The sequence below is a fragment of the Drosophila obscura genome, unplaced genomic scaffold, assembly GCF_018151105.1.
Source record: "Drosophila obscura isolate BZ-5 IFL unplaced genomic scaffold, ASM1815110v1 contig_192, whole genome shotgun sequence".
Lineage (NCBI taxonomy): Eukaryota > Metazoa > Arthropoda > Insecta > Diptera > Drosophilidae > Drosophila > Drosophila obscura.
The window spans coordinates 2,569,689-2,583,817 of NW_024542781.1; the positions used below are offsets into that span (position 1 = coordinate 2,569,689).

The 14,129-nt window shown below is 40.6% G+C and overlaps 1 protein-coding gene across 2 annotated transcripts; it reads right to left on the reverse strand.

Moving 5' to 3' along the window:
* Nucleotides 1-27: 27 nt before the first annotated feature.
* On the reverse strand, nucleotides 28-8,946 carry LOC111065494 (glutathione-specific gamma-glutamylcyclotransferase 1). Of its 2 annotated transcripts, none has more exons than XM_022353710.2 (5): nucleotides 8,693-8,946; nucleotides 2,493-3,075; nucleotides 1,523-1,558; nucleotides 826-904; nucleotides 28-755 (listed from the first exon to the last, which is right to left on the reverse strand). In XM_022353710.2, the coding sequence occupies exons 2-5, from the start codon at nucleotides 2,829-2,831 to the stop codon at nucleotides 319-321; spliced, it is 891 nt and encodes a 296-aa protein (XP_022209402.1). In that variant the 5' UTR covers nucleotides 2,832-3,075; nucleotides 8,693-8,946; the 3' UTR covers nucleotides 28-318. The 2 variants fall into 2 exon arrangements, with proteins under 2 accessions (XP_022209402.1, XP_022209401.1); XM_022353709.2 differs by lacking the exon at nucleotides 8,693-8,946 and adding an exon at nucleotides 3,198-3,311.
* Nucleotides 8,947-14,129: the final 5,183 nt, after the last annotated feature.

The following is a 14,129-nucleotide window of genomic DNA, read 5'->3' on the forward strand; positions in this document are numbered from 1 at the left end:
AAGTTTCGCGTGTAAAAATGTTGGCTCTTGTGCGTTGGGGACACAACTTACGGACTAGAGTAAGCCTACGCTTAGTTTCTAGATCAGATCACTTATCGAGGAGTTGTTGCTTAAAGCTAGTTCTTATCCTTATGGGTTATTTACAATTGTAAGAATACAGCGAATTTAGTGGTAGACTCTGGTTTCTAGGGTGCTAAATGTCGATCATCAATTTGGAATCTTCTATAGCAATAATCGCCGCCGCATGCATATCACTAGCTGCTGCCTGGTGGAGGCGGACGTGGCGACACCTACCGCCGCCCGCCACTGTGCCCACAATCAAATGTTCAAGCAGCGGAGTTTCGTCTCAGGCACGCGCGACGTGAACTCGAAGGAGGGCTGGCGGCGAATATCCTCGTGGGAGTCGCGTCGTATCCTATCCGGATTGCGGCCCATCACCGACGACAGAGGTATTTCTTGGCGGTAGAGCTCGTCGAGCACCAGACGCTCCAGCTCGAACAAATGATCATCCCGCACGCCGGGTATCTCCTCGTGCATGAAAATAGCCAGTCGCAGCAGGTACTCGGCATTGTGGCCGCTCGGACCGCGACAGGTGGCAATCTGGTGGGCAATCTCCGGCAGCGGCGCCTCGCCCAACCAATGGTGGTTCTCCGGCGTGGCCACATACACCAGCACCTCGACAGCCTCGCCACTAAAGGGTGTGTCCTGGGAGGCAACGCGGGGGAAGAACTTTGCCTCGAGTGTTGCATAGCCACCTGAGGAGGATTGGAGTCATGGTTAGCTCGGAATCAGACAGCAGTTATTAGAGTTCTGATAGTCACATACCTAATGTGCATTCACGCTGCTTGAGATACTCGAGGGCCGTGTTGCCTGATACTCTGTAAGCACAGCCCCATGTAATACCCTGCAATTGAAAATAAAAAGAACACTTAAAAAAAAGATCAAAACCTATATATAAAAATAATCTAATAATAGATAAGATTTCCGCCTTGTCCCTAGAGTGATTTGAACCAGTTTTGCTTTTTGTGGATTTTCTAATTTTATAATTCCCAAGTCTTTTTTCGTCAGCAGTCGCGTATATATAGCGCTCTTTCTGTAGTTCTATGAGCCGGTTTGAGTTTTTCATGCTTGTCTCTCGGGGTCACAAACGAGTTCCTGGTAACTCTCGATCAATGCCCTGGGTAAAGTCCCCGGGCCTAGGATAGAAAGTATCAAGGTGTAAAATTGCATGTGCTGTCGGCTTTCAGGTTCCTACCTGGGCAGGCACGCATTCACCTATATTCCGCGGAATTTCGCCTTGCATATGATGAAGAAGGATCCGCAAGGATCTCGAATTATTACGCTCGGTTGTCTGCGGAAATCTGCCAGAGTTTTTCACCTAAGATATGGACGAGTTGGTTGGCCTCCATGCGACAACGCTGGAGTGTCGCCTACACAGAATGGGGCTTACATTGGGAAATTTGGACGGCGAATACACTTTTTTTTCCAGTAATTTATGAGTTGTACATTCAAGTTTACTTACCTCTTTGTCCTTCAATAGGGTCGCTACACGCCCAGGCTGTAAAACACAAAGAGAGAAAAATATTTATCCATCATCATACTCGTAAGTACATATTGCAAATGCATTTTATTTGTATTTTCTTATATGTACATATATGGATTGCATTTATCGCCCTCACAAAGGCTCCACGGCCGCTCGCCTATACACTGAGTGCACGTTCTGCTTACTTTTTCTGTATATTGTATATAAAAAATATTAAAGGCAGACCTTGACTTATTTTCGCCTTTGGTGTCTTTGTCTTAGGAGTGACACAGATGGGTGGTAATTATTTTCTACTGGGGCGTTGCGTAAAACCCTATATTGAGGGACTCTTATACTATTCTAAAGTGTTTTTTGTGATGGACAATTGTTTGTTCTTAGAATTGTTTACTAAGGGAATCGGTTAAGAGGGGAGAGCTTCAACTGATTGAACACATTCCAATACCTTCAAATTCTATTCTACGTTCCATAACAAATTGCAACTCAATTTGTTCCAAATGTATTAAGGAATGTTACCTTAAATATCATGCTAAAACATGTTCAAACCGAAACGTGTTTCACCTTCCCTCCCTTTTGTAGATATCAATATTGCAAGGGGCTTGTCCCGCTCCGCCCCGCGACTTGTTGAGCAAGCAAATCAGTTATGCTAATGGATACCCAATCTGTATCTTAATGGGGAATCGCTTTGCTATGGTATGAGTACTGTCGCATTGATGGCTGGCTGCCCGACTGGCATATGTTAATTTGACTTGTTTGTTTGCCATTAGCCCGCCCCAGGCCCGACAAAGGCTGATAACACGCGACAAATAGATAACGAAAGCTGTGTTTCAGCACCACCACATTTAGCAAATAATAGCCGTAATAATATAATATTTAGATTGCTTCAGTGGCAGCCAGACAAGTGTAAATAAATAGCTAATAGATTCAGACCCATTCCAGGGTTGGGACTCACCTTTTCTTCTGTGCCGCGGTGTGTGGCATTTCCCTGCCAGAAGCGGCGCACGAATCCTCGGACATAGCCCGTGATGCACTTGCTGAAGGTGAAGCCAGGATGCCAGCAGAGGGAGCCGTATCCAAAGACCCAGCACTCAGCTCCTTGCTGCTCATTGTTGTTGGCATTGTTCTGGTGGTTCTCCTGCTCATTATTGCCTTCGTTTCCATTGTTGTTGTTGTTGTTATTGTAGGTCCCATCCTCCTCTGCGGAACCCAGCGGCCCGTTGGTGAAGAGATCTTTAAAGGAAGCGGGCACTGCCCCCGCCGCTGCCTGCTGATGTCCACTATAGTGAGCCATGTCCCCCCCGATCCGTTAAACCTATTTTCTGTGGGTTCCAAATTGTCTTCTGGTTGTGTTCTGTTTGGTGCTCTGTGTTATGATCCGCTCCTTTGTCTGATTACGCTGCTAGTTGGACATGCTTCTTCCTTGGGACATGCAGGCTCCCCGCTCCTCTCTGTCTCTCCACGCGCGGTGGTCTCTCTGTTACATAGCTCGCCGGTCACCGGCTCGACCTGTCCACCGAGAGTCTACGTTGTGAGTTCTGGTCAAAAAAGAGAATAGAGTTTGGTTTATAAAATAATTTTGAACATTGTTGCCTAATGTGTTTATTGTACAATGGTACTGTCTATGTGTAATTGTCACATTATTTAACGCGAAGCTTACTTGATCAATCGGAAAGGTGTGTGTGTGGGTGGAGTTTTCTGCCTGTATTATTTCTTTTATATTTGCTGGTCGCTTCTCGTCGTCTACTGCGACTAAATAGTTCCGCGATCCGCAGGGAACTAAATCGCCGGCCAGCGCGAAAACCGAAAACATTTCCAACGCCCCAGACGGAGAAGAGGAAGAATCCCCCAGAGGCACAGCAAAAATTATTGTATGAAAAAAAAATTAAATAAATATTTATGACGCTCTGTGTCTGACGACTCTCAAGACTTATCTACAGAGAGCTATACACTCGTAGCTATGAATAGGAGGAACGTCTTTTCAAATTGTTGCTGCTCTCCCAAGTATTCTCTCACTCTCCCACTCTCACTCTCTCTCTCCCTCTCAGTAGGTTGCACTCTATCGATGGGGGGAACCGGCCTTTGGGTTCTTTCGGTTTTCGTATTAAAGGTAAAGGTAACACGATCCATAAATAATCTAACAATTAAATAAAGTCAAATATTTATATACCTTATAAACGCTAAATAATAGTCGATCATATAATGACTCGGCATAGCAAATCGACACGCAAAAAGAAATCCCATTCACCTGAAGGATCGATCATAAATTGGGGGGCATTTAATAATTATTAATATATAAATGCCTCAAATTAAGATTCGATTGTGGATTGATTTTTAAAACTTGCCAATCATGCAATCCACATGGATCGTAAAGATCCAGCCAGACACAAAACAAATCACTTGAACTGATATATGGTACTGCTGGTAAACATTTCTATATTCATTTAATTATTGGTTTTCCTGGATTTTCCTTGTTTATGAGGAATAAATCATTTAGTTCTCCCTCTCTATCTGTCTCTGCCTGGCAACAAAACCCCACAGCTGATAGGGAAATTGTAACAGCCATTTACACAGATTAGATAAGTTCAAAGCTGATGGATTTCGTAGTACTATAAGTACGATTTTATCCATAAAGTTGTATGAACTACAGAAATGCCAATCTGTGCGCTTCTCATGCGTTAAATGATTTCTCTCGAAGATCTTGTCTTGAACAGTCAGTGATAGTTCTGTTTTTCTTGTAGAAATATTTTGAATCTATTTAAAATAAGATTAATTCACCATTGCTGTAAAGAATTCCTTTAATTTATTTATAAGAATTTACATGCATATGTATACGTGTATTTAAGTGCAATCATACATATGTATATACATATGTATAACACTGTTCCACTAGCCTGTGAATAAGCAAACGGACATATTTCTTTCGAACTATTCAGCCCTTTTGAACGATAAAATCCCATAAAGTGTTACGTATAGTACTCATGGAACTGTTTTATTAAAGAGCATTCATTGTTCTGCTTATATGAAACCATATTTTTATCAAGCTCTTACTTTCGCAAAATGACAGGCATGAGGGGCTTATATTGAATGTGGGAGCGATCTATGCTAACTATTGTACATCGCCAGTCGCCCTATACTAAGCACATAATTTGAACGGACAAACCATCGGCATATGAATGTGAATGTTTGGGCATGCGAGGTGTCGGCCTGCCACACCGTCGGATCGTGATTTGGCCCATTAACAAGGCACGCTCATGGTACATTATACGATATATTCGGGTATGCATATGTCAAGATATATGTATGTACATATGTATGTTTGTTTAAATTTTGTGTTTGTATTTTTAGCTATTTTATATCGCTTATCGTATACATTTTGCACACTTTGTTTTGATTGCCGCCTTCACTCTATGCTTCTCTCTCCCTCTCTCTTTATGTGTGTGTGTGTGAGTGCTGGTATGTATCTCCGAGCTTTCTGTTTTTATACGCTGTTTCTAAATACCAGCCTGTGTATTTTATATTTATAACTTTATAGAGGTATGTATGTCTTCTTCTTGGGGTTTGGTTTGGCATTTTGCATAAATAAATTGACCCAAAAACAGGCTGGCTGGATGGAAAATTACCAAACAAAAACAAGTTCAAAAACCTAACGCACATCCGCAGGCGGCACACGCACATGCTCAGATACGAACACCCACCCATACCCATTCGTACATCCACCTTTCTTACGCATTCGTTACGTACACGCAATGGTGTCCCCTCGTCTCTTTTTGGCAAATGAAAAACGCTCCGAAAAGAGAATCTGCTCGCTACACATTTCTGGGTCCTTGATACTGAATTTTTTTCGTTGAGAAAGTTTTTTGCCAACGGTTCAAGGTTATCCCAGGTTTTTTTTTTTCATTCTTGTATTGTTTATATAAAAGTGTTTGATAGTGTCTTTTCTCGATGCGTGTGGGGTGGAGAAACGAGGCAGGTGGAAGGCCAGATTATGGCTAATATCAATTTGTTTTCGGTGCATGATTCGGTAACAGGCGCTAGCCTAAAATTCTGTGCTCCGTTTTCTGTATACACAACAAAATGCTTAAGTACAAAAGATATGGCATGTACTCGCACACATGTATGTATGTATATACATGTATGGTGGGTATAAAAGTATCTGTGTGCTCATATGTGGACGGAGGCTCTGGAGCAGAGCTCGTCAAAAGTCCACAAAGCACACGAAACCATAGACAGACACGAATACTCCATGGATTGGCCTTTGGATTGGGGTTGGTTGGTATTGGGGGGTTTTACGTGCAGCTGTCTACATTTTCCTTCTTTCTTATATCATTTGCTTGTTGGTATCACTTGAATTTCATCTCACAGCAAATGAACACAATTAAGATTGACAGCAAGCTGAATGAATGGAATTAATGCCACTCTCTCTCCATAAGGTACTTACTAAGTATTAAAGACTATTCTCACGTAAAGCAAGCCCCTTAAAAATGCCATCGTAATCGAATTAAATGCCTCTCCACATGTCTGAAGTATTTTTTTTACTTTATTTTGGAAATTATACAATTAATTTGAAGCCACTTGAGAATTAAATAAGCCACGCTACTTGTGGACTTGCACTTCTGGCAAAACAATTAAAAATATATTTTATTTTATTACACATAATAAAATTTAAAACATTTAATTCCCCCTCGAATAAAGCCCACCGGGTGGCTATTAAATATGAAGGGGTTGTGGAGGGAACCACCGGACAAGCCGGCTGCTGAATATTATTGATAAATCACCTATTAGAGCGAACAAAACTCGAGTGTGTAATTTACAGTCGTTCAGTTGTTGCCTTTTCTTATCATCGCTAAACCTGATAAGAGTTCATTATGACTGCGTCTGAGAAGGAGAGGCTTTTGATAAGCAATGGCCCCCAGATACCACGTAGAGTTGCAAAATGCTGCCCCCTTGAAACTATTTTGTTGCAGGGTCTAGGCGAGCGATAAGAAATTATGAACTGAAGCCAGATGATAGATAAAAGTGTTTGCCAGACATTCGGGTAGGACAACAACACGTAAGGTAAACAACATTTGAGGCCTCCAGTTCTCTCCTCCATACACAAACATATCTTTAAAAATTAACACATTTGGCCTAATTTCGCTTAATTCGATTTTTGTCTTTTGCGCATTTTCATTCTGTGTTCCGTCAGTGTGGTGTGGGTACGAGTATTTGTCTCATTTTTGGTAGGATTTATTGTGGGACCACACGTGTTGCTCTCTTCTTTTGGTTCTCTCTTACTTAATATACGAGTATACTCAAACAAAATACAATCTATCTTCTTGAACTTTACTAATGTTTGCGGTCAACACTTAAAGATCTTGGCGCAAATAAGTTCTTTAAGAGGAAGTTTGCTCTCACAACTGAAAAAATAATTGTTAAATAATGCTACAAATGAGCTTCCTTCTACAGACTCTCTTCTGTTTGTTTGAAATATTTACTTGAGCCTATATTTAGCTCATATTTATTTCTCTTGCCATATCCCGTAAATAAACGTTTTGATTGCATTTCATATCTCTGCACTTAAATGCTTGACAACCTTGAATTGGTTTTATAATTGAAATATTTTGCTTTTAAATGGGTTAGCTGTCAAGTGAGCATAAATTAAAGTGGAGGAGGCTATAAAATTAAAATAGCTTTTTATACATTTTCATCTGGGGAATGCACACGGCACGTGCCAAAAAGGGCGAACTGAAATGACTCGTCGATGGGTCTAAATAATTGTTTAAACCTATTAATATCAATGTGAAACGTGACAGGCCCTAAATATTATGTAAAGCTTTTGTAAGCGTATACGTACATACATAAATATGTATGTAAGCATGCAGTACTGCTGTAAGTGTGTACATAGTGTGTACGAGTGGTTGAAGATTGTACAACCTCTTTTGACAGAGTGGGAAAAAAGAAACCAGATGCCGACTGAACAAAATGCAATCCACAAAAGAAAATAATGAAAATTTCATTTGGATTAATAATCGGTTTTCATTGAGCTGCCAGCCGGCCAGGGCTTTGTGCAATGACCTTGGGCGTGTGACACTTCGGGGAAGCTGGCTGTCCATGAAATGGAGATTCCAGCTGTGAGAGAATTTTATCAACAAAGTGTCGGCCAAGTGAGGTATCCTGAAATTCGTAATTAACTTATCTGAGATCTCTTAAATTTTTTACTACAATTTGTGCATAACCTTATACATACACATTTAAATATGTATATATGTATGTATGTGTGTAAAGTATTAATTGCTATTTCGCTTATGTATTTCAATTAATTCGAATCCCATTTATTTTCATGGTCGATTCTCACAAATTGCATCAACAACTTGCATGCACAGTGTGTAGGCAATAAATTAAACTATATGTGTTTACGCATACACTTGCACGAATTATAAAATTAAAACAATAACAAAAATCACTGTGGAGAGCCCTTCCTAGAGGGAGTGGGAGTGTGGGGTGGAATAATCCAGGGTGTAAATATAAAATGTGATGCATGTTCGGAGAGCTCTCGTTTGAGTTCAAGCTGCAGTTCAAGGTACATATTGTATGTATCATACAAAAATTAAAATAAATATAAAGATCAGGAAGCAGGTACGAAGATATTCTTTTCCTAGTATCTTTGTGAGATTTTTATTGAAAATAATTTTTTTTGTGATTCCTTTTTCAAGCGAGACTGAGACTTGAAGACGGGATAGCCGCACCTTGTATTAATACACTTTGGAGGGGGGGACAAACATCAGATAACAGAGAGATTGCGCGGTAGGTAGTCAGAGTACAAAGGAGGACACAACAACAAAACGCACACAAGCAAAATAACAACATCATGCCCGAGAGTTGTAAAAGTAAATATGTACAACATACATACATATGTATGTATGTATGTATATGCACGTGCTGACAATGAAAGCTTTCAACGTACCAGAGCTGTACATACATACATACATATATGTATGTATTCACAAATTTATATACATCTCTGTTATTTAGTACATAAATACATGTGTAAGAGTGTGCAATACGCGACCGAGACCTCTATTCTATCTGTCAGGGAGACATGATGAAACCTTTTGGCACACTGACACAAATTCGGAGAGGATGAATATCTGATCCAATGCAGCTGTGCATTACCTGTACATTTGTGGCCACTTTCACAGTTAAGTTAATGGTTGAATACTCCAATCTCTTTCGGCTCAGCGCGCACTTATCAGTTTCCGTTCAACTTTTGCACCAATTGTTTATTATTATTCTTTTTTATCAGCATTTTCTTTCCGTTTTGTTTACCCGAGCCGACGATGCGTAGAATTAAACATTAACATTTTGTCCCGCTCTTTTCGAGTTTCGCAATAACAACAACAGTCTCTCGCACAGCGCGCGTCCCCATCCGTTTTGTCCAACGGTTAATATTGAATGCGTCGTTTTTCCGCGCTCAAACAATGCCACGCAGTTGGATGCATGCTCCCCAGTTTCGACCCCACTTCTCACTCACTCGCCTCTCTCTCTCTCTCTCTCTCTCTGTGTCTTCATTGACTTTATTGCTGTGTAAAAGTATATAGTAATGTGAAAACATTTTCTTTTGCGATTTATTAACACTTGAACCGGCTTTTTGTGGTTTCGTACTTGTGCATGTATGTATGTATGTACATACATGTACATTATTTGACGATTACCAAGGGAAACTATATAAGGTGAGGTGGCCTCTCTCTCGCTCCTCTGTATGTGGCCTGAGAAGGCTGTGTACATAGTATGTGCTAGTTTTGCTACATCATATAATTATTAAACGAAACAGTTTTATCGGACTTCTGGTTTTCTTTTATCAAAAATACAGTGTGAATTTTTTCTACCAAACTTTGAGTACTCCCAATGGAAATGCCTCACCTTTATATAAACACACTTTGCCTCAAGGATTTTATGCTGGCGACAGCATTTCTCTCACATTCTCTCTTTCTCTCGCTGCGCATCTGTTTTTGCCATTTCTCTTGTGCCCCCTTTTATACATTGGCTGACGTAATTTTACGCTCTGTTGCCCCATGGTGCACATTTTTATGAATGGGGAAGACCTGTCCCATGGCAACAGCAACCAGAACAACAGGTGAGAAAGCTCCAATTTACACAGATCGAAAAAAGCAAGAGCATCGGTAATTAGCAGACAACAGCCACATACATATCCGTTTATAATTGTCTTAATTGGAAATTGTTGTGCCGCTGTGTTTTCTCGGGGTTCTCTTGTTTAGTTGGCCCAACCTTCTAAATATTAAGATAGAAATACTTCACAGCTGATAAGCAAGTGCCTGTTTGAAAATGACTCCAAAATTGCGTCAGCTTCAGGTAGAACAGGTAAAAAGCATTCTGGAAATTGGTGCGAGTATATTGATTGCGGCAGATTCCACGCTTGGACTCTCTCTCTTTTTTTTTTTATTACGGGATTTTATTTATCGAATCTTCCCTATTAGAGACTTACGACAAGTATACAAATCTTAGCCTAATATATCTATTTAATTAATTACACTAATTACTTAGAGTACGTTCCTAGCTAATATAGGGTTATTATAGCGTTATATAGTTGTCTTCCTTTCGGGTTGGTAAGTCTAGATCCCCAATGGGTGTGCTTGGCATTGTAGTCACCAGCTGCTATAAATCGGTCACCTAGTGGGTCTAAGAATGTTACAAATTCTGTTTCTGAAATGCAGAAGCGTGGTGGGCAGTATACTGCGGCTAGGTTTAGGTAGCCGCTCTGAATTTCAATATGAATTGCTGTTGCCTGTAGATAAGGTGTAGCAAATGAAGGCAATGGATAATGCCTAATGCGATTCTTGATCAGAACGCCAGTACCTCCATGTGCCTTACCATCGGTATGATTTTTCGCATAGAAGTTATAGCCATCGAGGTGAAAATAGTTTTTATTTGTTAGGTGAGTCTCTGATATGAGCATGGCGTCAATGTCGTGTTGAGCGAGGAACTGTAAGAGCTCGCATTTGTGCTGCGACAGACAGGCCATTCAAAAAGATTTCTGTTTGAATAGGAGCTCCAGGAGGAGATTTTGGTTGCGCATAAGCTCCTGCATCGTTTGTTGTATTGCTACCATTGTGTTTGTTATAGTTACCAGTATTGAATCAATTCCACCAGGCAATTGGGATGGATTAGCAGGGGTATGTCGGGCAGAGATTTCTGGGATCTGATTTGATGACTGATGCTGCATTATTCCAGCTGTGGTTGGTTGAAGTGTCGGCTTAGAGACTGAGGCGTACGACCCGTTGTTGTAACTTAACGCCTGAGCAAAAGAAACTCCTGGAGTCGTAGTTGATGGTATATATGGTAAGTTTTGTCGGACGACCGGGTTTCGAGCTTCAGTTATTTGTTGGTTTAGGCGATTTTTCAATTCTTTATAGACAGGACAACCTCTATAGTTGGCAGTATGGTTTCCCCCACAGTTGCTACATTTTTTGGCAGATGGGTCCTCCTTATTTACGGGGCAGGCCTCAGTGAGATGAACATCACCACAGGCAACGCAGACTGCCCGTAGAGTGCAATAGGTTTTCGTGTGTCCATATTCCTGGCAATTTGTGCATTGGACCGGTCCATTTCGTTGTGTGGTTTCTCAACGGTGATCCTACGGTGCAGTAGATATTGAAGCTTGTATATTGGGTGAACTTAATTTTTACTTATATGCATACTTTCAGGTGTCAGTTCTACTTTGAACATTGGCTGGGGAATTTTATTTCTATTTATTATGTTCATAGCCATTTTGACTTCGAAGCCCTTATCGGTAAGTCCCTCTATTATCTCATTGATTGGGACTGTTGGTTCGATTCCTTTGATAACCACTTGTAATCCTTTGCTTCTTTTAAGTTGGTTTGTACTATATACTATGTACATACATAGGTGTAGGAATTCATTTTTTCATTTTCGAGGTATTTCGCAACTGATCGATAGTTTTGTTCGTGATTGACTTGTATTTTTGTTTCATTTATGTTACCCCTTTTTATGGACGTGACATAGAATATGTTTGCGCCAATTTTATTCAGTTCAGCACAATTTGCCTGTCGAACATAAATAGGTGACGGTCTCAATTTGTTGGCCTTGGGTGTTTGGGCGATCTCATCTTCATTTGGGACACTAAGTATCGCAAATCTATTGTTTGCTAGTGCCTTATGTGTCACAGTGTTCTCGGTTATTTTAGTTATTTTAGCTGCATTGTTGTTCTTCACATTTTGTGGGCTCAATTTTCTTTTGATTTGCACATAGCGATCGAGCCCAGCCCAGTCTCTCTCTCTCCCAGGAGGGGAAATACTTGTATAAACCGCTACAGAAGCAAAAACTCTTGGAAGTCAATTAAATAATTGTAATTTAAAATTTTCTAAAGCCCGCCAAGCCGGATCGATAAGTAACTATTCGATTAGCGAAAGATTCGTCCGCCAGCTGGCGTTGTTAGTCTTTGTTTCTTTTTTGTTTCCTAGCATCCAGCTTTTTGCTGCGGTTGATGGCGTTGCCATTTCATTGCCGATTCGTTTTGAACCGATCTGGCAGCCCTAAAAAATTCTGCAAAAAAGGAAAATATAGCACCCTCTAGCGGCAATTAACTGAACCCATATGATTAAAAGTAGTACCAATATTCAACAGAGAAGCGCCACTGTGTAGATAAAATGTTGCCAATTATTTAAAAACATGTTGCCAGCACTTAACATGCCAGCAGCCTAAAATGTTGCTAATGTAATAACAGCATGTTGCCAACAACTTAAGATGTTGCCAAAGGAATTTTAACATTAAAATCTAGAAAAATTAATTAAATCTCGAGAAAAATCGAGAAAAATATTGAAAAATCGTGAAAAATATAGAAAATTCGTGAAAAATCGAATAAAATATAGTACAGGACTGAACCGAGTTGTAGAACGCCACAGTTCTTTTTTTTGAGGGGATCGACAGTGCCAAAAATAGCACTGGCTGAAGCCTTGGCCCAGACCCGGCTGCAGGCCCAACGCCGTTGTTTGCTTTTCTATTCGCCTTCTTACGAAAAGCCAAGCGCAAGGCATAGCCAGCACAGCCACAGCCTCAGCACAATACAGCACTGCAAAGGGGCTTCCCAGTGCCAAGCCGAGTCCCGTTTTATCCGTTGTAGTTTCTTTAATTTTATTTGGAAATAGATCTGCGACAAACCAACCAGTTGATAATAATAATAATAATAATAATAATAATAATAATAATAATAATAATAATAATAATAATAATAATAGTAATAATAATAATAATATTTAGATAGCTCCGTGGAGATTTATTCCTTCCTTACAACAGTATTTGTATGTGCCAACTAGCTTCTTATGCAGAGGATATGAACATTCTTGATTGCCAAATGAAGGAACAGTTCCAATCCTTATAGGGAAAACCAGCTATATCTCCACATATATGTACATATGTAGCTATATATACATAGCAACACAACTTGCCATCACTATATCTTAAGGATCTCATGTGAAAGATAGAATCGTTGGGCTAATAAAAACATTCGACCAACAAATGTAAGCCCTACTCTATTGTTATTATCAAATGGAAATTGTTTAAAGTACATATTTATTCGTACAGCTCTAATAAAAACGTTCTCCAAGCGATAATGATTGGATTTACCAATGGGGATTATCGTGTGGCACAACAAATAGTCGGCGTGACCAAAATACCATCAGACCGAATCAAAACAAAACATCCATCAGTGTACAGCGGGAAAACAAAGGCAAGGAAAGCGAAATAAAATAAAATGGGAAAATGGGAGAAAGAAAATGGAAAATGGAAAATGCACAGCAAAGGAAAACCACAACGGGGCTCTCTGCCCAAGACAAAAAGATTTACAATATCGCTTGGGAAGATTTAAAGGTGATTTCCAAAGATATATATTGTGTTTGAGTAGCGATAAATAAACAGACCGTTTTCTATTTTCCTCTCGCTTTCCCTGTATTCTAATTTTTTTGCTCAATTTGATGTGGGACCCGGTGAAAGCAAGGGCGAATCCCCACCCCCCACCAGCCACTCAAATTCGATGGAAAAAAGTCAGAGACAATTGGATGGTGGAGGAGGGGACTATGGACTGGGAACTGGGGGGAGAGTCTCCTCCATTAAAAGTGTCACATTAACGAATTGCTCTGCTGCCGCACAACTAATTTATGCCCCAGCACTAATCGCTGTTCAGGTAGGATCCGATTTATTTGATATCCCTCCGCGCGATCATAAATATGCGGCAAAAAGCCTTTCACAAACAACGAAAGAGCACAGTTTTCATTGAGCAGAAAATCGGCATTGCCATGAGGCGGGCAACTCGTAAATAAAACTCAGACTATACTCGATCGTGGCGAGGGGCGTGGCCTGGGGACGATTTAGCGTCCTTCTGGCCTAGAGTGCCGCCAATGTCGTCTCGTCTAATGGCGGGGCGCCGCTAAAAATAGAATCCACTCGAGAGCACATCCAGCAGCCACTCAAAATGCGGCACCGACGATCGGAGCGGATCGTTGAGCACATCTGGGGGCGCCCCCGAGCCCGAGTCACTATGTTATGTTCCATTCTTTGCTTTATTTTCCCCCGATAT